The sequence below is a fragment of the Tachypleus tridentatus genome, chromosome 11 (assembly GCF_004210375.1).
Source record: "Tachypleus tridentatus isolate NWPU-2018 chromosome 11, ASM421037v1, whole genome shotgun sequence".
In the NCBI taxonomy this organism is placed as follows: Eukaryota; Metazoa; Arthropoda; class Merostomata; order Xiphosura; family Limulidae; genus Tachypleus; species Tachypleus tridentatus.
In genome coordinates, this window is record NC_134835.1 from 87,862,229 (window position 1) to 87,890,015 (window position 27,787).

The window sequence follows — 27,787 nt, forward strand, 5'->3', positions numbered from 1 at the left end:
CAAGAATTTGAGTATCATTTCTTTTAGCTTTCTATACCTTGTTATAAAAATAGTTAACTAATTAATTAGAAGTAGGTAATTTCAATAGGCTATTATGAAACGATATCGTAAATATCTTTTGCTAGCTCGATGTTCTCATTGCGAAACTATTACCTTTATTGGTTTATGTAAATCATATTCACTTATTTCTTTTAATTATCAGATGGTTTGTCTGAAATGATGATGTTTCTAAGAAATGAAGCATTTAAATACAGTTATTTTCGTTTCCTAATGTTCACATTGAGATAAAATAAATTTTGATTCGATTGCAACAGATTATGTTAAACTGGTATTGTGGCTTCCCAACAAAACATTTAAATTAAATTTCCTACAATTCGCTTATTATTAACCTTCATATAACTTTAATTAGTTCTAAACTTTTTATCATAATAAATAAAAGAAAAAAGCTTCGGTTCTGGAATAAGAAAAACCTGTGTTATGCTGTTTATGTGAATAAAGTTTACACCAACTGTGAAAATTTTGTATGCTTAACATTTGACCATATTAATTACCAATCATTTATAATTAAATCTTTACAAATAGCCTATAGTATGAGAGACACATGTAGGTGTGTACATTTTAACATAATTTTCAGTGTTTCAGTATGGTTTGAATAAGTTATAAAGAACTGAGTATTTCTAGGAGTTCAACTATGACTTGACACAGCTGAAAGTTTCGTGGTGAATAAGCGCTGAAATCCTGAATACAAATCAGATTAAAATCAGATGTTAATATTTTAGTTTAATAAGATGTATTTTTAAATTCATAGAACAAGGGGTTAATTTTGTCTCGTGGTTACAACTTTTTTACAATCATTTAGTTCAGCTTTTTAATGTCAAAATTATAATATACTATAATGCAAAGTGTTAAACATATCACAATTATGTTATAATTTTTGTAAATTCCATGTTAGATCTCCCAAAAAACCTCAACAAATGCTAACAAACCTTTAAACGAATATATCTGTTCAAATTTAAAAAGCTGAAGGAATCATATGTTTATATATTCCCTTTTTGGGCACGTGATACAAAACATAATATTAAGTTTCGAAAAATGTTTCACAAATTTCGAGCGCCACCTTAAATAGATGGAGGTTAAAGAACAAAACTTGAGTAGTTTAGCAAAGTTAGGCGGTTTCTTTTGTTTGAAGTTAAACACAAAGCTACACAAAGGGCTATCTGTGCTCTGCTCACCACGGGTATTGAAACCCGGATTATAGTGCTGTAAGTCCGCAGCATTAAAGTATTACTAGGAATAATAAAAATACCTTTAAAACTAAGAGGTATATTTGGCATTAAAATATACTCTTTTTATATGCTTAACATTAAGCATTTATACAGGAGAAAGTATAATTAATATCAATTCTCCTTTTAATTAAAATTATAAAGAATAGCAAAGAAAGTATATTTGATGATCTTCAACTATTTTATTTTCTATTATATTTTAATGCATTTGATTTATATAAGAAAAGTGGTTTATGTTTGTACATTTTGAAAATATGTATTTAATTCAGGTTAATTATGTGTAGTTGAAAATTGGTAGTTTAATGTTTTTTTTCATCATAGCTTATTTGTAAAATTACGTCCTGGACAGTGACCTTTGAAGTCATGAAACTAGTTGAATGAAATAATAATAGAGAGAAAAAAAACTGAGTTCAATAATTGTAGTGTTTTATTTCATATATGTCTTCTCTACCTCAATACATCTTCAACAGATGGCAGGAGCTACGACATACGTATGCTATTATACTAAGCTGAGGTTTGGTTACAAATTACAGCGTGATTGTTGTTAGGTTTTAATAAGTAGGACGAAAGTATAAAAAACAAAACTACAAAACAAATATTTCTTTGTTCTGAATAGTTCTTTCATTATTTTTGCACACGAACAGCGTGATTTACGGTTTGTGTAGCAGTGTGGCATGAGTTCTCTGTACAGTATTTGACTAGCTGCAGGTATACAATAATAGTATTCTTCTTCTGCCTACCCGTAAGTACATAATTTCATTAATTGTTTGATTGGTTGTTATGGACAAAGCAATACAATGGTCTGTTTGTGCTCTGTTCACCTAGGATATGGAAACCTGATATTTAGCGTCATAAGTCTACATACTTACCGCTTACCCACTGTGTGTGGGGAAGGAGGGATCTTTTATTTGAAAGACACGTTTCGATTAACTTGCTTCAAAGAAAACATGATTGTTTTAGACAAGTTTATATATTTTTTAAATCCTCTTGGAACTGACACTTTTTTATAGCTAATTTTTATTTGTTGTAATTCTTAATTCCTTCATATGATATAAGCACAAAAAAGATTAAATACAAAAACACATTTGTTGACATTTTTGGTGCTGCTAATAGAATGAATTAAGTGTAGTAATTTATTTGCAAATTCCGGTTGAATGAAACTTTTTAGATGTTTATTCGTTTACTTTTAAAATAAATATGACAGGTAAACTATAACTTCTTTATCGTCAAGTTAATATAACACAACTTATTTGCTTACCGACACTTTACAGTAAATATACCTTAAAAACTTAGTCGAAGCAAGTCTGTAGAATAAATGATAGAGAATAACTTTATAACAGATTATTAAAATAAATAGGGGGAATGCTTTTATTATGCCGCAACAAGCATTTTACTGTTAATGCTTTTGCATTATAGCTCAAAAACCGTTAATTAAATATACTTTTTTCTAATCTGATAACTTGTTGTTTTGAATTAAGCACAAAGCTATCTGTGTTCTGCAACCACGGGTATCGAAACCAGGTTTTAGCGTTTTAAGTCTGCAGACATACCGCTGAGCCACTGGGGAACAATCTGATAACACATACGAATAATGTTTATTTTAAAAACAAACAGTGCATTACGTTAACAAAACAACAAGGTTAAACTCATTCAAAGGCATTGTTTTCGAAGTTTATAGTATATGTATTTAGAAGTTAAGAATGAAAGAGTCAGCAGCAGAAAATAAATAAGAAACGTATCTTCTACATTTGTTAAATATGAAATTGCTGATATTAATATATCGTTGTAGCTTTAAAAAATGGCATGCTAGTTTACTACGCAATATAAACTCTCTGTTTTTAATTTTTATTACAATATACTTAAGACTTCTGTGTAGAAAAGTTGCGACGTAATTTCGAATTTAAATATAATTAGAACAATTATGTTGCCAGAACACTACAGTTGTTACTTCACTAAATTTTGTATTTTTTATCCCTACATACAGAGTTAGGAATGTACAATAAGCTAAAGCTAATAACAAATACACTTTTTTTATGTACCACGTCCATTTACCATAAATTACTAGCCCTCTATAGGCTCGATGATAAATTAAAAGGCGTATATAACCAAAAAATTGAGGTTTGATATCAACGGTAGGAAAAATAGCAGACAGTTTTGTGCTTAAAAACAAATAAATAAATTTTGTCTTTGTCATACATAATTTCTCATTTTATAAAAACAATAAATCTACAACATATCTTTCATTAACATTAAAAACCGGTAGAAGCCATTCGACTTATTCTTCATGATTATTTTGTATTGTAGAAAATATGCATAAAACATTTGCCTGAACCACTTACTTGATAGAACAATTTCATTTTATTTTTCAATGTAAATAACCTATCAAATCTCACTAAAACGTTTTTGACACACAGCATAAATTTGAATTCATCCTCGTGGTTGTTATAAGGTATTTAAAACATAAGTTACCAGAAAATATAAACTACAGTAATCCTTTATGCAAACAATGAACAAACAAAAACGATTTTATCCATACCATACTCGCAACCTGAAACTGGTAAATATAATTTTCACTCAGAATTCTGATATTTACAAATATGGCCTTTTATTTTCTACACTTTAAAAACTAAATCATTATGTTAAATTATTTTCATTTGTTTTGAATTTCGCGCAAAACTACACGAGAGCTACCTGCTCCAGCCGTCCCTAATTTAGCAGTGAAAGACTAAAGGAAAGGCATCTAGTCACCACCATCCACGGTCAACTCTTGTGCTACTCTTTTACCAACGAATAGTAGGACTGACCGTCACGCCCCCATGTTTAAAAGGGCGAGCATGTTTGAATATGTTCGAAGAATTACGTTATTCTTTTTATAAAGTACACTATACTATATATTACAGAAAAATTAAAGTGTATCTTTGCAACATAAAAAGTACAGTAAGCTAAGTATATTTGTATATCTTGTCTTCTTTTCAAACTTAGAAATACGCACAGATGCAAATAAATGACGGAACTTAAATATGAACAACGGAAAAGAAGATAGAAGCTTTGTGTGACAATTAATTTACGCCTTGATAATGTTTTGTAAGTTATTTTCAAAATGTTAAAGCTCATTGATATTTGTTCATTTGGTTATGCATTTTAATGCGAATTATATTAATCATAAGAAAAAAGACAAATTAACGATTTGTATTGCAATAGCAAAAAAGAAATAAAAAGTTAATAGCGTCAGACGAATCTGTAACAAATAAAGAAAAACGAACGCTCATTAGAGGACATCAAGTTGATCTCTCTCTCATACTATATAATGTAAAACAATTACATAAAAGCACTTTTTCTTGAATAAAAGATGAAATAATTACATTTTAACTTTAAAAACATTATGCATATGAATTACGTTTCATATAATGTTATAAAACATCAAAAATTGAACAAAATAGAGGAATTATTAAAAGTAAAGTATATGCTTTCTAGTCCTGAATTATAAATAGGAAAAATTTCAAGGTCAGATATTGGTAATATTTATTTCTAGAAGGTACAAATAATATACAAACAAGGTTTCGTAGCAGCAATTCTTCCGCGTATGTCCTTCAGACAGTTTCAAAATAAATCCCAGTTTCCCTAGGGCTGCTAGGCAGATCGATAACTGTGGGCTGAAACTGTTACCGCTAGTTTCCTGTGGCCAATAAAACCCAGTTGTCACGTAGAGTTTTATTTATTATACATATCGACCAAGGCTGCCCAGTTTTTGTTCACGTGAAACCAGCAAAACTGTTGCCATGGGAACCGACTAAAGAAATGAAACCGTCTGTTTAACTGTTAATACCAAGAGCACGAGGTGCTGGAACGCGAAGTTAGGGCTAAGTCAAAGATTATGCGTTACTAGAAATATAAATAACTACCGTTAGGTAATGTAATACTGGCATACAGCACAAGGGAAATGCGTTTTACCGTTGATCTTACGAGTTAAATAATGTTACAATGCTGCCATTTCCAGAAAAATCACGTAGTTTTATCTCAATGCTAAATAGTGCCTTGCTTAAACCAATTCTAACTTTTAATCACCTGACAGCTCTGAAAGAAAAAATACAATCTGATTATTAAAAAACTATGGCATGTTATAATAAAGGTGTGGCCTAATTAAATTATATTCCAATAAAAGCACAGAAAAAGTTACATAGTTGAGAATATTTAATACCTTCACACTACAAACATTATGTGGATTTGATATTTCATTACGCGTGTAGAGTGATGCAAAATATGTAAATATAATTTACAATCGTTATTCAACAAAAATCTTACAATTACAAAAAATGTATTTTCTCAATAAAGAAACTAAAACTTACACTAGTCCCTTCCTTGAGTACTACCATATTTTGTGTACGTACAATATTTAGTTAGTTAGTTATCACCATTAGATTCCATCTAGGGACATAGAGCCGCAATCGCTTGCGGATTCTTCAACAAGTATTTAAGTGAGTAGGCTGAAGCCCACTGCACCGAGCCGTTCCTAATTTAGCATTGTAAGACTAGAGGGAAGGCAGCCAGTCATCACCACCCACCGCCAACTCTTGGACTACTCTTTTACCAACGAATAGTGGGATTGACCGTCATCTTATAACGCCCCCACGGCTGGGAGGGCGAGCATGTTTGGCGCGAACCCGCGACCCTCGGATTTCGAGTCGCACGCCTTACGCGCTTGGCCATGCCGGGTCCACGTACAATATTTAAAACGTGATAATTATGTGAAAGATGAGAGCTGTTTTTATAATACACATTTGTGAGGAATAATAAAAGATTCATATTACGTTTAATGAGTAAGCAATACAATGATATTTAGTAAGTAAATGAAATAGGAGCAACTGTTCAAAACCTAGTGCGCTTCTAATGTTAATACGGCTTCTTTAAGAGATAATAATTTCAATATAATTAATTTAAAAACTGTTCAATCGAGGTGGTGAGGTTTATTAAAAAGTTGTCATTCGAAATAATTGGTACAACCAACTAACTTACAATTCACATTTAAATCGAAATATTACAAAAAACAATACTTTATAACAATGTGCTTAAAACCCATTTTCGAGTACATAAGCACGAATATATTTGGCTGTACTCGTACACGTTTGTACTGAGTTCGCGCTTATTATGAGCGACTCAAAGCGGATTGTCAAAAATATATATTTTAGCGTCGCACAACTATTACCGTTTAATGGCTTTTAAAGTCGGTAATATTGATTAGCGTACAAACAGTTTATTCACTTTTGTCCATCAAAATATATATACAGATACCTTATTACTTGACACAGGTTTCAAACTCCTTTTGGAGTGCGACGAAGACACCGATAAAATTCAATAAGTTCAAAAACAAACAAAGAAAAGCACTGTTTGTCTGTAGTTAAGATTCTTTGGATTATTTCACATCAAAGTATTCTCTCATGAGAAGCGTATTCTACATTAGTTACAGTGAAGCATGAACCGCACACTACATGTAATTGGTAAACTTCTGGACGTTCTCTTTAAGCAAGTACTATTGCGATGTAGGTTAATCAGACCATGACATGAATATTCACGAGATGTTTATTTGTGTCAGACTTTCGCTGTAATTTACTGTATGCAAATGAGATTCTGCTAAGCAAATTGCTTTACTATTCGTTACAGGGTTGGGGCCCGAGTTAAAAAACTAATGTTGAAGGTAAAGTGCAAAGCGCGTCAGAATACGAGTATAATCACGACAACAAAGAATTACATATGTAAGCATCACTCGTCAGTAAACAGTTATTGTACTTGATAATATTATACAGTATATCGAAAAACAGTAATCACAAGTTTTAATTTTTTATTATTGGAATAGCGTTAAAATGTAATTTTATTTCAAAATTATTTGAAAAATTGGAAGTGATGAATTTTTAAGTTTCTTGTAACATTTCTTAATATACTTTCTGGAATCTCTTTCTACTTGGTTTAGGAAGAAGGAACTTAATGATACACTCAGCAAGTTTTAACCCATAAATATTTCCCATCCCAACTATTCACGTATAAATAATTTACTCGTAATAAATTTGAATTACACTTTATTATAATTTTGTATTTGATCACGAATCTTCTTTGCAGTTGTTGCAACAATATTTTATTGAACTAATTAAGTTCTACATACTGTAGAAGTTTTTATGTTTATTTGTAATTTCTATTTTTTATTTTTGTTTATATTCAACAGTTTATAATTTTTCTTTATAGCTATTATTAAATGTATTTAACATATATCGGTGTTTTTTTTTCAAATACCCAATCAATAATCATTTTATCTGATAACTTCATTTTTTATTCGATCTATGATATATTTTTTTCTATAGCCAAACAATTTATGATCAGGTGTTAGAATGCTCTTGGAATTTATTAACTAAATATCGCCATATGTAATTATCAAGTTTCTGAAATGTTTCGAGAACAAACATTGCTGATTCTTTTGCTTAATAAATTTTAATTACACTTAAATACACAATAATTATCTACGAAGTTTAAACACAGACGATCTCAGGTATACTCTCATATATTTCTTCTTCAAAACTTAATTCACTAATGGCAAAAATATTAACCAGTTTAATAAAAGTTTGTGTGTAGCTGGACAAAATTACACCTGAATGTTGGAAAACTTTTTCATCTCATAACAGCGAAATAAAGCTAGGCATAACCTCAATATTTCGCAGAATTAATGACATAGCTTCCAACTAAAGAAAACAACTAACCTTATGCTGTTTTACACTAGAGGTAAATGGATGAATAAGGAATACATATATATATATACAACAAAATATTGAACAAGCATTAATTTAATGAAAATTGGCATAAATTGTCGAAGAATCTGTAAAGGTCTATAATTAAATGGTTTGGTTGTTGTTAAGCGCAAAGCTACAGAAATAGCTATTTGTGCTCTGCCTATTGCAAGTGTCAAAACCTAAGTTTTTGCATCGTAAGCCTGCAAACTTACCACTGAATGAATCAAGCGTTAAAAATTTCCATTCTGAAAAGTTTGTTTGCTTATAATTAAGCATAAAGCTATACAATGGATTATTTGTACTATGCTACCGCGGGTATCGAAAATCGATTTCTAGCGTTGTAAATCCGCAAACATGCCTGTGAACCACTGGGAGGGAGAAATATTGAAAAGTATAATATTGTTATATACAAGGAATGACCTGATGACCTAATAAATAGTTAACTAGAGATCTAGTTCCACAACTAAGAAAATATTCGGGTTTTTTTTCCTTGAAAAAATAAAACATGAAATTTACCTCAAACAATTATGTACTAAAACATTTAGTGCCTGTATTTCTCGAAACTTCGAATCCGTCATAAAATTCCTCTGTCTTGGATTTGTGATCATCCTCTGAATTCTTACACAAACACATTCCGACACACATATTTAAAAATTAATATAACATTTCATTATCTGAGCCTCGTACGAATCTTGTCAGCTTGGTAAACATCACCACTGTGTATTCACCAAACTTGTAATACATAACTACAAACAACAATCAGCGTATTTACATATAGTATCTAACAAGCACACTATTTTCTAAAACAATAAAAATAAACTCTTCAGTAAAAAGCGTTCATAAATTAACAGTTTACTTCATCGCATTAACACAAAGGAACGATTGTTCATATTTATTTTAGTTTAATGTGATGTTATTCTGAATAACGTTCAGACTATATTGCAGTTTTATGTAAGTTGTATATAAAAGATTCAATTAATTTACACCATTTTGATAAAAAAATCGGAGAAATAACATAAAAACACAACATGTAATTTAATTAAAAACTAATATTGATTAAAGGTTCATTATTTATATCTCATGGAAACATTCAATGTTAACGTATAACGCTTTTATGCAGTACCATTTTTAGTTAAATTATTGTCTGCGGCAGTTTTAAAATATATTTCTTTCTTGACTTAGTTACTGATAGTTTGTTTTTTAATTTCGCACGAAGCTACACGAGGGCTATCTGCGCTAGCCATCCCTAATTTAGCAGTGTAAGACTAGAGGGAAGGTAGCTAGTTATCACTATCCACCGCCGACTCTTGGGCTACTCTTTTACCAACAAATAGTGGGAATAACCGTCACATTATAACGCCCCTACGGCTGAAAGGGCGAGCATGTTTGTTGCGACGGAGATTCGGACCCACGACCCTCAGACTACGATTCGAGCGTCTTAAGCACCTGGCCATGTCAGGCCTAGTTAATACTATTAACTACATATTGGAAAATTGTCAATAGGTGAGTTTCTGTCATTTATGTGTTTAAGTAAGTAGATTAATAATTAGATCTAAATATTGTGAAACATAACTTTATAAAACATTAAACCTTATCGGTTTGTCGGAAACCTTGTGAACTAAAATAACAAAAACAAAAAGAAATTTATATCTAAGAACATAATATTCGAATGAATAACGAGCGATATTTAAGTTTCGTTAGGGTTCAATAAATCTTGTGATTCATAAAATATCAATGAATTACACATGACAAATTTAGCTTTAACTATGTTCACATATCCTAAGGTCAGGATTGCATTGTGACTATGGATACCTTTATTTGAACATGGGAATATAATATAAGAAAAAAAACTGGTGAGAGAATAGAAGTGAGAAAATATTTTGCTGAAACATATTTAAAATGCCCCACTTCCAGTTAGGTACCGTGATGATGATTACGTTGTCTGCTTTAAATACACAGTGGAAAGTAGTAGCACCTCAATTCTTTGTTGTGTTAAAGTTAGAAAATTCTGTGCGAGATGTATCATAATAACGTAAGCTATTTTTTTCAATGTCTTAACCTAAATAGTGGTTAGAAAACACTTGAAGCTCTGATTTGTAAAGTTCATGAAAATTAAGAATCAATTAGGTTCACGTCGATTGTAGTAACGAGAGTACAATACAGATATTAATTATGAATTAATAAAGTCAAGGAAAGTTATTCAATATTAAAAATAACATTTATCATGTCTATTTTTCTAGTCAATCGATCGATAGTCGTGGAATTCTACAAGTTTAGAAATAAGTTAGGTTTACATTCGTTTCATTAAAAAGTTTAAGCATTTGAAATTTGCTGTAAAAGTGACGCGTAGCTGAAATACACGATAGTTATCTGCGAAGTTTCAAAGTAAATAAATCTTTAATAATCTAGGAAAAACAAACCCATCCCATGGTATTAAAATCTGTAAAGCCCAGAATTCTATTTGAAGCTTAACAACAGCTGTGTTTATTTTATCTACGAGATAAGTTAAGTTGTTGATTAAATCTACAACACAACAATCTACCATATATAGCAGGGGTTCCCAACCTTTTGGCACTCGCGACCCCTTACCTAAAAGTTTGAAACCCATGTAACCCCCTACTTAGGGCTTACTATCAGCAGCTTAATATTTCTTTTATTTTCTGTGAAGGAGAGGGAAAGAAACATCTAAAAAAAATATTCAAAAATTCTGTAATTATTTATTAGCAAATTAAATCACATTGGTCCAACCTGAATTCACAAAAAGAACATATATTTCTTAAAATAATATTAACATAGGTTTGAACAGCTATCCAACCCACTTAGTGAGATGCCTGATGTTGCATTTCAGCAGCAAGCTTTGAAATTCGTGGCTGAGCGTTTGTTAGAGCCAGTCTCATGTTATCTCCAACATCCAATTTGTTCCTATTCTTTGTTTTTATATTGACAAGAGTGGAAAATCCTGCCTCACACAAGTAGGTAGAAGCAAATGGAACAAGGACACGTAAAGCTATCATGCTGACTTTGGAGTATGACTGATACATAGCGCACCAGAACTGAGTCACGGATTTCACCTTGAAGAGATCACGAGTTGAAGAGTCGTTCCTTAGATCCAGAAATTCATCTTGGATATCATCTGGGATGCTGGATACATCAAGTTCAGTACAAAATGGGTTCCTTACCAGGGCCTCCTGTTCCTGTGATAGCTCAGGGAAGTAACGCTCGACTTCCTTTTCTAGAGACTGAAGATGTTCGGCAATCTCATCCTTGAGGAACTGATCCAGTTGGATCTGAGACTCATCCGTCACTCCACAAAGTTTTTCAAACATAGCGATGTTTCCAAGATTGGTTTTCCGACGCCAGTTCTGCAGTTTGGAAACAAAGGCCCGAAGACTATCTTGAAAAAGGAGAACATGTGTTTCCCTTCCTTGAAGCTTCAAATTGAGCTTGTTCAGCTGGTCAAAAATGTCGGCTAGGTACGCAACCCTTTTATTCCATGCTTCATCTTCGAAGTGAGCTACAAGATCTTTCCTTTCTTGAGTCTCCAGGAATAGCTTTATTTCATCTTTCATTTCAAAGACACGATTAATAACGTTTCCTTTCGACAACCAACGTACTGCTGTGTAGAAGAGAAGGACTTCGTGGTCAGCATTCATGTTTTTGCATAGTTCTTTGAATAGGCGAGTGTTGAGTGCTTGAGTCTTCACATAATTTACAATTTTGATTACAGACTCAAGCACTTCCTGCAGAGAGGCAGGAAGAGTCTTACTGGCGAGAGCATATCGGTGAATCATGCAGTGGATGCCCTTTGCTTGAGGTACTAGCTTTTTCACTCTCGACTGGAATCCTGATTTCGATCCCAGCATAGCCGGTGCCCCATCCGTACAAACCACACATACGTTTTCCCATTGAAGATCTTCGTCTTGAAAAAAAGTTGAAACTTTTTCCATGACATCATCAGCTTTTGTTGTGGTTTCAAGTGCACTGCAGAATAAGAATTCGTCTTTGATGTCACCTGAATTAATGTATCTCACGAAGACAAGCAACTGAGAACATGAACTTACATCTGTTGACTCGTCGAGCTGAAAGGAGAACAAAGGGAAACCCTTGATTTCAGTCAAAACCTGTTCCTTCACATCCACAGACATTTTAGAAATGCGCCTCTGTATAGTATTATTTGACAGGGATACTTGCTGCATCTTCTTTGCACTGGCTTCTCCAAGAATAAGATTTACTGCTTTCATCATGCAGGGTTTAAGAAGTGTTTCTCCAATCGTTTGAGGCTTTTTTTGTTTAGCAATTTCGAATGCAATCTCATATGAAGCTTCCACTACGGCTGCACTCTGCTGCTGAAACGACCCACTTCTATCGATTCTTTGGCTTTTAAGACACCGTTCATGCCGTTTGAAGAAATCCAAGCCCTTCTTTGTGTGTTCTGGATGTTTCGTCTCGAGATGACGCTTGAGTTTTGATGGTTTCATTGACTCTGCACTCAGGACAGCATGGCACAAAACACACTGTGGTTTCTCGATGCCGTCGTTGGCGAGCACAGTGGTGAAGCCAATGTTGAGGTAGCATTCTGAGTATTTGCGCCGTTTAGCCATGGTCACAACTCACCTCTACTGCTTACTTATCTCCTTGTTAAAATAAAATAAAAATGTTGAATAATAAACGCTTTGGCAACTGTAGATCTTACACTGACTACTTGTGGGGGGTGCAGGTAGAGTAATAATGGGGTAAGTATTGGGAGGGAAGGGAGCGTGGCCAGTCGCGCGATTCGTCATCCACCAATCAGCAACGGATATGTGACTCACGTGTCGACAGCGAGCACACACACACTTAATCACAGCTAAACAGACACACAAGCATACGTACATGCGCGTGCACTCACACCCTTAATCACAGCTAAACAGACACACAAGCATACGTACATGCGCGTGCACTCACACACTCGCTACTCACTAGTACACACAGACATACAGTTGAAGACACATACACATTCACACAGGCACGCATACATACACCCATAATATCACCTAATGACATTGAACTAACGTAGCACACGTTTTGCTTTGCACCGAAACAAAAAAAATGTAAGAGCAATGAAATGTAATTGATGAAATAAAATTAATGTTATCCCAAGCTACTTCTAACAAGGCTACGCGACTCCCATGCCAAGGCTTCGCGACCCCCTGGGGTGTCGCGACCCACCGGTTGGTAACCCTGATATATAGGTACATACATAGTTCACAATGCTTCATAATATTCAGCACATAATCACGTAAGCATGCATCTGTATCCATACATCGAATGCACTTGGGTTATAGGGTATCATGAACCCACGCTTCTTTGTTTTTTAACATTATGAATCAGCTATACTTAAATGTATTGCTCTCCACTTATGGACAAATGATTTTTTTAAAAATTGTATTGTTTTTAACCGGTTATTCACGGTTATTGAACATGAAGTAACTGAATTCATTACTATTGACATCTTGAACTGCTGCCGCCCAGCATGATCTGGAGGTTAGGATGCTTGACTCGCAAGCTGAAGGTTGAGGGTTCCAATCGCCGTCTCACCAAACATACTTGCCCTTTCAGCCATGAGGGCGTTATAATGTATCCATCAGTTACACCATTTATTGGTAAAAGAGTAGCCCAAGAGTTGGGAACTGGGTGGTGATGACTAGCTACCTTCCCTCTACTAAATTAAGAGCGACGAGCACATGTAGCCCTCGTGTAACTTTACGTGAAACTCAACACAAACCAATCAATTGCTGCTCGCTGGCTTATATGTTAAACGTAATACCTCATTTAGTAAGGAAAACGCAAGATGTTTAACCTATAAAACTGTTAAACCATCTTGGTGGAATCTCACAATGAAGGTTTGACTTGTTATAAATTTCGCGCAAAGCTACATGAGGGCTATCTGCGCTAGCCGTCATTAATTTAGCAGTGTAAGAATATAGAAAAGGCAGATACTTACCACCACCACCGCCAACTCTTATGCTACTATTTTATAAACGAATAGTGGAATTGACTGTACTTATAACGCTTCCACGGTTGAAAGGATGTTTGGTGGGACAGAGATTCGAAACCGCGACCCTCAGATTGCGAGTCGAGTACTCTAATCCCCTGGCCATGTCGGGTTTCATGATCAAGGCTATTACCTGTATGTTTGTTTGTTTGTTTGCTATCTGCACTAGCCGTCACTAATATAGCAGTATTAGACTAAAGGGAAGGCAGCTAGTCTAAGACCACCCATCGCCAACTCTTGGGCTACTCTCTTACCAACGAATAGTGAGATTGACCGCACATTATAACACCACTACGGCTGAAAGTGGACGAGCAAGTTTGGTGTGATGGGGATTCGAATCCGCGACCCTCAGATTACGAGTCGAACGCCTTAACCCAGCTGGCCATGCCGGGCCAGCTAGTACCTGAAGAAGCAAGAACGATTTAGAAGTTATTACTTTGGGGTTTACACTTTAACAAAAGAATCGTATTAAGATGAGAAGATCTGTAGAGTGAGAAACCATAGACTAGATAGTGGCTGACACTTGAAAATAGGTATTACATATAGTGTTTTCTCAAGATTCCTAAGTGCATGTCGTACTATTTTATTGACTTTAAATCTTTCTAAATACTCCAGGAATGACATTTTGTAATTAAAACCTGTGTGATGAAAAATCAGTGAAAGTGAATAAATCAAGTGAGAACTTGTTGGTACGTTAAATATATTATTTTATTAGTTTTTACGAACGCATTTATTGGCCATGCAATTCTGGTACATGTACAACACAGAAATGGCAAGAATGACATCATTAAATACGTTTTGTGTATATCGTTTCTTTCACACTATTAAATATTTCGAAGTAAATTAAACTGTTTCATTCACGCATGCTTTCTTACTCATTGTGGAGATAAAACACGTTTTTAAGATGAACGAAACAAGGATTACTTGCACTTGGATATGAGGGGAGGGGATTTTATCAGAACGAAGTGTCATGCAAATATCTTTAATATAAAGCTTTTAAATAGATTAAACTAAGGAAAGTAAAGTTATCAAATGGAATGAAATGCTATTCCCAAAGATGTTTTGTCTAGTGCAAATAGTCTTAAAGTAAATGTATCTAATATAAATATGAATTTTCAGGTTGAAATAGACAATTTACTGAACATACGTTTCAAATATGAAACTATATATCAAAAAGTTGGCTATACATAATGGAGGTTTTACTAGCTGTTGTTACTTTTATACCCGAATTTACTAATCGATGTACCTGGTATTAGGAAGACGAAGCAAGACTAGAGGAAATATTCAAGACCGCGTTTTTGTTACTTACTTATCGTCGCTTGGGCTGACCCGAGAAGTTTTAATACAAACTATATTATCCTGTGACAACATTATCACGGTTAGAAATTTCTTGATCCCCGAGAGGCATACCGAAATATGCCTTGTAGGCTCCACACATTTTAGCAGATTCTGTCACAGAGTACATTTTCGCTCTTGTTTTGATAAATCGACCACATACACAACAAAATGCGTCTGGAGAATGCTTGCAGCTTCTTGATGCCATCTCTGATAAAATCAGGTAGGTCTATGTCTATGTAGGCAGCTAGAACTAAACTGAAGTGGTGAGTGATGAGCCCCTGTATATATATTACTATGGAAAGTTCTAGAAAATTCTAAAAGGTTCCTCAAAAGTTTCGTAAGTTCTACAACATTCTAGAAAGTTCTTGAAAATTCTTGTAAGTTCGAGAAAATTATCTATCAGCTACTCAGCACTGAATCTACCTGGAATGTTCTGGAAAATGAGTAAATTTGAAAATTTCATTACTCAGGTCACATAAGCAAAGTTTGAAGAGGAAAATACGCATTTTCCATTTAATTTAGGCATAAGCAATTGGTAAATAACACTTTTTGCCCAGGAACAAGAAAAAGTAAAACTTTTGTTACATAATGTTATCAATTATAAATAAAATAATGTTGTGTTCTTAATTCTTGCTCTGAAAGTCTAGTTTTTAAACGACTTATATAAAACTGATAAACATTTCAATTCACTTTCTTAATCTGTTTCACACTATAACAGTTGTTCATAAACACTGATGTTATAAATAGCACTCAGACGGCTACTCTGCCGTTACCCAGTCAGCCTAATGAGCTCTGGTCATGGCGAAAGGTCTTGTCTGTAGTAAATGTGAAGTGTGTTAGATATACTACGACATATTCTTCACTCAGAATTTCTAAGAATTGTGTACCATAAGATGTATTATACATTGTATATATGGTTTTCATGGTATGCCAAACATTATATATATATATATATATAAATATATATTTACGACATCTTTTGGTTTGTTCTGAATTTCGCTCAAAGCTACTCGAGGGCTATCTGCGCTAGCTGTCTATAATTTAGCAGTGTAAGACTAGAGGGAAGGCAACTAGTCATCACCACCCACCGCCAACTCTTGGGCTACTCCTTTATCAACGAAAGTGGGACTGACCATCACATAATAACGCCCTCACGTCGACTGCCTTAACCTTCTGACCATGCCGGGCCTACGGCATCTTTATCACATCCAAATGAAAATAAGCGGATAACGATATTGCCGAAAAGAAATTCTATGCGTCGCTGTTGATAAACAATGATAATTATTATTGAACAAACACTGGTTTATCACACCAACAGCGTTCATCTATTTCATAGATATTATAATAATTTAATTTCTACCTTACTTACTCCCAAATGGTAGTACCTAATATTTTTTCTTATTCTTATTTTTCAATTAATTTTTTATTCTTTACTTTGGAGAGCAGTCACCTTCCCACAACTGTCTGCACGTAGTGTAGGATGGTATAGATGTGGGAAGTTGTGGGCTTGAGCATCCACATCTCGCTATCCTAATTTCTATTTCTATATCTATTGCTACCCCTTTCATTTATTTCTTTATGTGAGACTGGTGAATGGAGGTTAATACTGATAGACGGTGTACCCTCACGGCAATGTGGGTCCTACTTCCGCAGTCACCTCTAAAACCTAGGGTACATTTTATATCCCACATTATAGCTTGTACCCTGGGATCTTTTTAATTAGTGCAATGTTTTTTTGTTTATTATTTTTTTAGTTATTTTTGTTTCGACTTGTTTCTATGTTATAACAAACTAATATAATTAGTCAGAGATTTGGATTTACTGTTTTTAACGCAGTCCTTTCTTTTGATTTTGTTTACTTAACTTCATCAGTATTAATCTACTCAAAAATATACATATACCTACACACACCGCTTCGTATATAACTATTCACTGTCTTAGTTACAGGACAATATACGACATACACGTTTGTGAACTCAGTATGTATTCATCAATCTATCAATGTGTATATGTATACACACACTCCTTGCGTATACGAGTACAATAAAAACGTATTGCGCCAGACGTACAGCATTGTTTATTCTTACAGACGTGGAGTTGATGCAGACCCAGACAAAACAAAAAACCAGACAATGAAAAAACAGTCGGCTCTTCAGTGCTCGGCGTCTATAAACAGCGCCTACTCTTCGTTGAACAAAACAGTTACTTTTCTACCAAACAGACGTGATAAAGCAAAAAAGATAAATGAAACAGTGCCTGATTTTTTCTTTCTTTTCTTATGTTGTAAGCTTGTTTCTCCGGTTCTATTTAACGTAAATATTCATGCATATACTATTTTAAGTAAGAAAACCAGTTTTAACAAACAAAGTTTTAATGTAGTTATATAACCGCTTATAGACGAAACCACTAAGACATAAGCACCGCTAAAAGATACGTGATGTGTGAAGCAACGGTCTACGTCCTCTCAACCTCTTCTCTATCGCGTATCTAGCAATGGAAATAAATTAACACAGTATTCTCACTTTTGTTCCAGAAATTACTTAGTAAATAAAGGTGAAGATAGATTTAGTCATAACGAAATCAATGAAGTACTTAATACTTACTATTCTTTAAAATGTGTAACATCTTAAGCTTTTATTATCATTAATTCTTTGCTTGGTCATGAAATTCCAATTCGTCATTACACAGAATTTAGTATGTCACATTAAAACAATCTTTGATAAGGAATTTGCATGTAATGTGAAAACTACAGCTGCTATAAAGTCATGGTGGAACAGAATGTATCAGAACCACACCCTGATATTGTTTGGCGTTGGGTAAGTAGTGTGATATCAACCCAAAACAGGTTGCTGTTCATACATTCATATCATAACCGTGTTAAAATCGAAAATTTGGTGTTTCCGTGGTCGGTATATATCTTGTACTTAATGGTATCGTAAACCAAAAACACATGGATCAAATGTACACCAGCCGTAAGAAGCAAAATGTGGTGTTCTATAACAGGTAAGAAACCATGAAAACAGACAAAAGCCGCCTTTATGCTCCACCCAATGGTACGCATTATAATCAAGAATCGAAGTTAACAGGACATGGGTTTACCAAGATGATAATGTTATTATTAATGTTTTCTTAGTGCAAAGCTACAAAAAAGAGCTATTTGCATTCTGCTCACTCCGAAAAATCGAATACTAGATTTTAGCGTCGTAAGTCCTAAACTTTCTGCCGACCTACCAAATAATCGATAAGAATGAAACGAGTATTATCGCTATTACGTACGAAAAAATATTAAGTATCACTTGAGAAAACAATGGATTTCCTTGCAATCGGATCATTGAAATGGGTGCTAAGAAACCATAGTCCTTATACACTAGATGGGTTATGGAAAACACATTTAGGATGGTGTATTTTGACGGAGCCCTTTTGCACTGGAAACTACGCTGCAGGGTTATTAGTAATATGTACAGTTATCAAATAGAACATACCTGGACGTGACGACATGGGTTGTAATAACGTGGTAAGGCTCCAAAGACATTTTCATACAACGTACTCAATATTGTTTTCTTTATGAAATAAATTTGTAACTTTGTCTTCTTTATTAAGTTTATTTACACAAATTGTTAGTAAATATGTCGGTTTGTTTTTCTTAAGAAACAAAAGTTTCTTCAAACTTCTTTATGAAACTAGTTGCTCACTTTCTTTTTTAAGAATACAGCATGCAATGTAAAATGCGTATAAACTAATACAAACAAAGCTGTACTATTTTAGAATGATATAAAAAGTACGCTTTTAAATAACACACAAGCTAGCATGGGTACATTTCATGTAAAAAAATTGGTTCTAAAGGCAAAAACTTCTGTTAACAGATACTTGGATGATTTACATTAGGCCTAAAATACGAGTGCTTACTGGAGAATATTAGAAAAGTCGACAATCTTATTTTCCTGAGCAACACCAATGTGAATGCTTGAATTGGATTGTTTGGAATTAAGCACAAAACTAGACAGTGGGCTACTTATGCCCTTCTCACCACGGGTATTTGAAACTCGGTTTATAGCGGTGTGAGTCCGCAGACATACCGCTCCGCTAATGGGTGGGGATGCTTGAAAACTTAGGGTAGTTGCCTTCTTAAACAATGCTGTTTGCGTCAGCTGCCATTTTTAAACAGCATACCGTTTGTGATATTTGCCTTCTTAAACAGCATGCCATTTGTATTAGTTGTTTTTATAATTAAAAATGTGTGTTTGTTTTGAATGTCGCGTAAAGTTACTAGAGGGCCATATGCGTTAATCGCCTCTAATTTTGAAGAGATGATTTAAGAGAGAAAGCAACTATTCAGTACCACACCAGGTTGGGGCTACTCTTTACCAACGAATAATGGGATTTATCATTGCATTATAAACACCTCACGGCTGGTTTGTTTTGAATTTCGCTCAAAGCTACACGAGGGCTATCTGCGCTAGCCGTCTTTAATTTATCAATGTAAGATTAGAGGAAAGGCAGTTAGTAATCACCACCCACCGCCAACTCTTGGGCTACTCTTTTACCAACGAATAGTGGGATTAACCATCACATAATAACGCCCACACGGCTGAACGGACGAGCATATTTGAAGACGGAATGCGATCATACGACCCGCAGATTGCGAATCACGTGTCATAACGTAGGTTCAAGGTCATCTTAATTAACGAGTGTGCAATTTTTTTGATATAATTTTGCGGTACTTCGTGATTACTAATTGTCAAGCTTCAAAATGTGTGCTTGATATAACTAACTTTTCAGTTAAGGCACGTATTTTAAGTATACTCGACCTTGTTACTGATAAGAGATCTTGTCGACAGTACCACCGGCTGTTTAGGAATATTGTTTATCTGTTTTTCAATTGTACGTTAAGCTATTGTGAAATCAGCACGAACAAATCATTATATATCAACAAGTTTTAATTGTTTTACAAAACATGCATTTTAAAAATTGTCATTTGCCGGCCTTTTTTACTTAGTATTATAATTTGCTTCTGTATACTTACGACTAAATGTATATTAAGGATACTAGGAAGTCATGAAGGAACGGAATTAACTGAATAAGACAAATAAGAAAACGGAATGAAAAACAACACACCTAAAAGTAATTAGTTGGATAAAGTCGGAAGGAATAAGAAAAAATATATATAAAAAAGACAAGAAATTAGAGTAATGATATTAAACAAAATAACTAAGTAAAGACTTAAAAATATTATAGGTTAAATACACAGTAAAATATGGACTATGAGAGAGCGACTGACAACAATGAAAACCAGATTGAAAGACGATATTTTTTCTTTGTAGGTAAATAGGGAAGGCCTAGCTTCCAATAGGCTGAGATTATTTTTTATTTTATTTTATTTATTTGTTTTTGTGATTAGAAATATATATTTATACTGTATAAAGCTCTCAACAGATGTCAATATGTTACAATTTCATACCTCACGTTAAGGGGAATAGATACCTTCACATTAAATTGTAGTCGTTTCATATAGCTTTAAGTAACTTGTAGTATTTAAAAAAGCAAACGAAAAAAAAACAGAGCACGTAACAGATTCCATACACAGAATAAATACAAAATAGCTCGGTTAGAACATACACTAAAAAATGTTAATATTCAGCAACTTTACCAACAAAAATACCATGAGGTCAGATAAGCATATATAGTTTTCTTTCTCAGTTTTTTCATTACAGTGGTTTTTAAAATAGTATGCACTGATATTCTGTAGATTAACTCATTAAATTTATATTAATATATATGAATTGCTGGTAAATGAAACTAGTAACAGTACTCAACTTTCAGAAATATTTCACTGAATACATTTAACTGCTGTTAGTAATTTTATAAGTATTGGTTAATCGTCTTCAAAACCAACTATGACCTTCACTTCAAGATTTACAGCCATAAGTCAAACTTTAGGATGTTGTTGACGTCACACTGCCAATCTTTATTACAACACTAGCTGGTCCCTGGACGGAAGTTATGTAAATTCATTAATGAAATTTTATTTTAGGACAAGAAAAGTTTCTTTTCTTATACGTAATTTTAAAAACAAACAAATGACCATAAAAACTACAAAACACAAAATGTGAAACCGCAACTCTGCATGTTATCTCCCTATAGACTCAAAACGCCGTAGCAAATCTGACGAAGATCCATAGGGCGAAGTAATTCGTGATGACGAGTTGTTCTGTATTTTATGTTAATTAAAGTTTTAATACCCATACCTGTCGTCTTGAGAATACAGGGAGCGAAGTAGTGGTGAAAAATCCAAAACCGTTCATAAAATCGATATTGCAAAATGCAAAATTTAAAAAGTTTTATGTACTGTGAAGTAATTTCATGGACATACAACAGACAGTACTATTATGGGTTTAAATCTAGTTATAATTATGTAGAGTAATATTGAATTCACTAGTCGTTATTACATTCTTCCATCTAACAAATTATCGATTTATATCTGCGTTTTCTTTGTTACTTTAACTTTCAGCTGAATATAGGTGCTTCCTTACCACACCTATTTTGGTATTGCATCAGTTTCTTCTAAACGTTACCTTAGTTCGCCTATTTTATGTTAATTTCTTTAGTTTATATTTTGAAGAACAAATCTCTTCTTTTTCCTTTATTCCTTCTCCTATTTCCACGTGAAAATAATTTTTTTACTAGAATTTTTGTTATTCACCATAATTTTAATCCATGAATAGACACCAATTTTGTATAACTATATTAAAATTACTAAGCATAAATGTCATGGGCAAAATGAACAAGAAATACACTACAGCGCATTAGCTTGTTTTGAAAAGGCTTAACTAATGTTAAGCCTAATGTATGTTTATAAAGCGGCATAATACACTTTTGCTTATTTATTACATCTCTATTTCACTTTTTTCATTCTGCTAAATCAATGAGAACACCTCATTTTAAGTTACAAACCTCAGGTTCCAAACTACAAACCTGTTAACTTGGCTAGTATCATAAACATTTACCCATTACATCTTAACAGCGTAAGTCTTACAGAACATCTACTAAGCGGTAGCAAAGTACAAATAGGGTTTTCTGAACAAGTAGGCAAAACTACTGTGATAAAATTCAGCGCTATAAGCATAAATAAAGGCTACATATGATCTCCAATTGAGTAACTTTTCTCCAACAATTGAATTCAGCCTGTATTGTGTAAAAACAGGCAGCGTTTGGATATGGGTAAACGAACCCAGCTTGTTAGTTGAGTACTCTAACCACGACCTGCGGGTTTCTTAAGACATATAAAATAAGTTGATAAATAACCTCAAACCTTTCTTAAATTTGTTTATACTTAAAATAGTTCATGCATTTAAATCTTAAGCCATGCAAACTTCATATCCCCCTTTCAGCAGTGAAGTCGTTATAATATGACGAATACTACCACTTTTCATTTATAAAGACTAATCTAAATGTTGGTGCAAATTATATTGACTAGCTTCCGTCCTTCCTTCTAGTCTATCGCTTCTAAGATAAGAACAGCTAGTACACATAGCTCTCGAGTATACTTACGCGAAATTAAACACTCAGTAAAAGTATATGCATCTAATTATGGCAATGAACAAAATGTTAAAAAATAAAAGTTGGGAAGAAAGCTACACAAAGAGCTATCTGTGCTATGCCCACCACGGGTATCGAAACCCAGTTTTTAGCGTTGTAAGTACGAAGACGTACCGCTATGCCACTGGGGGGGAGGCAAAATTGGGAGATTTTTACTCATTTGCACATTAAAGTAAACGCATTCATCCAAAGAAAAAAATCGTATAGCGTATCAAAATTAATATCAAGAATGTGACAACAGAAAGGATGGACTAAATTAGTCCCATCTTCGAGTTCTGCCTCGCACACATACCTGATAGTAAGTGCTGTTCTGTCTACCTACCTGTCCAGTCTCTTCAACTGTTTGTTTAGTTCACTCTGTTCATTAATCAGCTGCATATGATGTTTGGAAAGCTGCTCCAGCTGTGGCTGGATTTGATTAGTTCCAGAGTAGTTTTGGAGCTCTCGACTCTGCAGCAACTTGGCTTTTAATTCCTCCTGCTGAGCTCCTATTGATTTCAATTGTTCTACTATCGCTTCACATCTTTCCTGAAACATTTAGTATTACTCCTACTTATTAAATAGGAATAGTGCGATAGTAAATTCCTCCAAAAGTGAACAATAATGACACAGCTTCATATTACGTTAAGTATAAAGATGAATCATCATTACACATAGAATTGCCATCAAGGTAATTCTACAGTCTCTACAAGTAGTAATAATAGCAGAAAACCCATCTATTAAATTCGTTAAATAATAACAAACAATATTCAGGATAAGCTAATGAATTTTTCAGTAATCTAACTTTCACGTTAAAGGTTTGTTGGTGAAAGAAGAAAAAGTACTAACCAGTTAGAGTTAGTAAACCAGTAGACCTCTTCTAGCAGTTTTTGCTAACTTATGTATGGAATATAAATTCTAAGAGGTCCTAGAGTTGGAAAAAATCACACTCCAACTGTAATTACTTTCGTAATTAACACACGTTATTCCAGGTAAACTTATATTATTATGCTACAAAACTGGGCATTAGGATATTTATTTATGCAAAAGGAATTTAACAACAGAAGTTAAAGAAATCTCCATACTTCAAATCCTGAGTAAGAGTTTAACGCACCTTACGGCCACGTTTCATATATTTAAAAATTATTTTCTGACAACTAAGGTGATAAGGATTACTGATCTTTCTTATAAACATTTTTGTTTTTTATTGTTGATGTCCAAACGGTTGATCTATTCACCTAATAAGAACTATTCATTCTGTATAATAAAGTGTCATCCGTCAGAATATCTGTCCGTGAAGAATAGTTTCACACTTGATTGGACATTCGCGCTAGCATCTCATACAGGTTCAGTCCACAGTCTGCATGCAACTAGTTTTCCCTAATTTTTTTTCATAAATTATGATTTTCAAACTTCCTAGCTTGTAATCACAGTGAAATTTCGACATATGCTTGGATATGCCTCAGAAGGAGTTTGAAACCCCTTAGTTTATTATATTTCCATTTTCATGAGTTTGAAAGCCACTCAAGTCACCACTCCTCTTGCTACTGACTTTGTAGAAGAATTTGTCTTGTCAAGCATGTTGTAAAGTAACTGTACTAGCCTGTATGAACTTTGAGGAAAAGCTCTGGGTACAATTTTGACAACCAATAATGTAAACAATGTTTGTACATACGTTTGATTTGTTTTGAATACATATTATTTTAAAAGAGATGGACTGTGTACTGATTGTTTATTGTTGAAATTTATCACCAACAAGTCACAGGTACCTGCTGTAAAGAATCCTGCCCATACATACTTAAAACCAGACACTGTACTTTTTATTCATTCAATATTTTAAATAATATTTAAAAAAATTCATTCTTAGCTCCTTCTACTATGTTGTTTAGATAAACACGTAATAACATTTGTTGTGTGCTTTCATGGTTATACCAATAAACTAGTTTTTAAAATCATCACATAACTGGACAAATTGGTGCACAATAAAATATTTTATTATACACCAGACTGCACAATAATTTGGGTTCAGAGTCAGTATATATCCACGATTAAGCTTTTTTATTATACATTTGGATCTTTATAACTGATGCATCAAGTACATAATTTTGTTTGATTTTAGTAATCTAATATCTAGAACATATGCAAATGGTGACACATTTTTCAAATATCTTTACTCTTTTAGATATATATATATATAACCTATAAACATACCTGTCGTTTTTTCTTCTCTTCCTCCAGTTGGATTTTATCAATGAGACTGCAGGGGCTAGGATCCAGTCTGGGGCGTTTACAGGAATCTTCATCATTAGATCTATAGCCCTGTGACCTAGAAGTATCGTCAAAACTAACAATTTTGTTTTATAGCTGCCAAGAACCTTGTTGGTTAGAGCAAACCAAAAAAAGAAAAGAAAATGATTCTGATTACATCAGATTCTCTTGTTCATTTGTTAAACAATCGAAGAACTACAATATCTTGTCGACAGGCATTGAAAAAAAAAAAGACGTCTGGCATTGTCAAGAATTTTGGTTAACATCCAGAACTAACAGATATCTAAGATTAATTAGTGCAAACAATCTTTTGGAATATTGTAACTCGTCGATAAAAACAAAACAAAACTATCCGACATAGACACAAATTTTGGTTCACTTTTATATCTAAGCCTAATAAAAATAATTTGTGTAAAAGTTCAAATGAAGTTTATGTCAAGCTTTCAAAAGATTTTGTCAAAAGCGAACGGTACTTAACAAACCGCCCATTTCCATAGTCTCAGTGAGTGTGTCACGGTTTATTAAGTTTTATCTTTATGAGTAATGAGAAGGCATATATGATATTTTATGGGCCCATTGATTAATGAATTTTTATTTTTGAAGTACAAATGTGTATTCTTTGGTGAGGATGTGACAGTAATAGCTTTACCATTTTTCACTTTAAAAGCTCCAGAATTATCGATTGTCTGAGGAAGTACATGTTGGAGTATATATTTCCAACTTTTGTATTCTGATGATTTACCTTATATGGCAAAAATATAAAAGTTCCCACTTATTTTAAGCTATCTCATTCACAGCCTGGAGAAATATGTCATTTATTTGAGAACAGAAGGTATGACTCCTACTTCCTCAGTTGTTACGTCTAGTTACCCTATCGAAGATAACGTGCGTAGATATGCAGAGGTTTGTTTATGATTTATGTAACATATCCATTTAACTACTCCTGGTCATTCCAGTGGCCTGTGACTTGAGATTAAAGGCTTTAACATCTTGTTGCAGTTAAAACGCCGTATTGCACCAAAGAAATGCCACAAGACATGAAAATTTTAGTTTTGAAAAACTTAATATCTGTAGAGTTAAACCGTACTGAAAAAAATAGCAGAAGAAGGCGTGGTTCAATGAGAAACAGCAACTGATTGTACACATAAAAAGAATCAGATAAAACAGTTTTACCAAAAACATCACTATTAAGGTGGAAACTTGGATTTAAATCTACAAAAGCGAGACAAGAGTCGTGATCATAACTTTTTTTTTCAAAAGACGAACCATAGAAAACTGTACGTTATACATGAACATATGCTACACACTGAACGGAACGTATGTCTTCTTATTGTGGTTACAAAATTACAGAAAGGTTATTCTCGTCCCGTCCGTATAATAATAATGACGTTAACGGAGAATCGCAAGGAAGTATCAGTTTTGTAGGGAATAGATGTCAGTAAAGTAAAATCCTATCAAGACAAAACATCCACCCACATGTCAACATGTCAGTTCCTCTGCAAGATACAACAACAAATAGGAATCCATGGGTCTCACGTGTGAACTTACCTTTGAGTTGGTTAAAGTGGTCCTCGGAAGTAGTACAGTGATAGACTTTAGAAGGAATGCAAACACGAGAGAAACAACATTAACTTCAATGTCTAAAAATCTCATACAATCGAAATGTCTTCATACAGTAACACCTAAACACCTATCCTTGTATATGTGTAGATACTATAAACTATCTTGCTTATTATTTCATTGGCAGTGTTAAGTTATAACGTTTTGTTGTATTTTTTATATTATTAAAAATGATGTTTCATATAAAGGATATCTTACATGTAGTTGGAAAGCGGTTATTTGTGTGATTTCTTTTACACTTCTAATGCTTATATCCAAAGGAGACACTTGTATCTAATATAAACATACCATGAACATACGAGTCATTCCCTTATGACTTATATGTTTATTTATTTGTACAAAAGCTGCACTTTCAAGGGTAATAATATCTTTACATGTTTAATGTAGTGATGTTAATGCACGTGTAAAAAGGGAGTTAACAAGGTTTACTGCGCCCTTTCCATACTACTGGTATGTTTTATGCTTTCCTTGTAACTCGCGCTTTTTCTTTTTCCTTTTTCTCTCACTCTCTTTTGAACACATATGCTTGGTTAAAGACTATATAATTTGAATAATTAAAATCAACGTTAATGTTTATACGTTCCCATAAATACTTATCAGTATTTAGTTTTTTAATGATCTTTGGAAAATACTTAAGTCCCATAATGTGATTATACGTTTACTGAAGTTACATAATCTCTAGAAAACGGGATTTTCCTTCAATTTGAAAAATATTACAAGGCTTCCAAAAATAAAGGATTTCATTTTTCGTTTTTATATGACCAGTTTTTCATGCTTTACCAAATCCATCCTGTGGTATAAGATTTAGGTACAGTTATACAATATTGTTACAGGAAAGTTTATAGGGTCAGTTTTAATACGCTCCAAAATACGTGTTGTTGCATAAGTTTCACAAA

At 33.5% G+C, this 27,787-nt stretch overlaps 1 protein-coding gene and 1 long non-coding RNA gene across 8 annotated transcripts in view; one reads left to right on the forward strand and one right to left on the reverse strand.

Moving 5' to 3' along the window:
• Nucleotides 1-27,787, reverse strand: part of LOC143232703 (NGFI-A-binding protein homolog) — a 248,833-nt gene that overhangs the window by 15,281 nt on the left and 205,765 nt on the right. For 4 of the 6 annotated variants that reach the window (XM_076468450.1, XM_076468449.1, XM_076468448.1 and 1 more), the window contains 2 exons: nt 25,215-25,347; nt 23,347-23,552 (listed from right to left, as the gene is read on the reverse strand). The exons of 1 other annotated variant lie outside the window; for it this stretch is intronic. In XM_076468450.1, the coding sequence (XP_076324565.1) occupies nt 23,347-23,552; nt 25,215-25,347 (339 nt within the window). The remainder of the gene's footprint in view (nt 1-23,346; nt 23,553-25,214; nt 25,348-27,787) is intronic. One more of the 6 variants, XM_076468447.1, reaches the window with a different exon arrangement.
• On the forward strand, nt 1,813-27,081 carry LOC143232711 (uncharacterized). 2 transcript variants are annotated; one of them, XR_013017687.1, is made up of 3 exons: nt 1,813-2,025; nt 4,266-4,367; nt 25,242-27,081. It is a non-coding gene; the product is annotated as an uncharacterized LOC143232711 (long non-coding RNA). The 2 variants fall into 2 exon arrangements; XR_013017688.1 differs by lacking the exon at nt 4,266-4,367.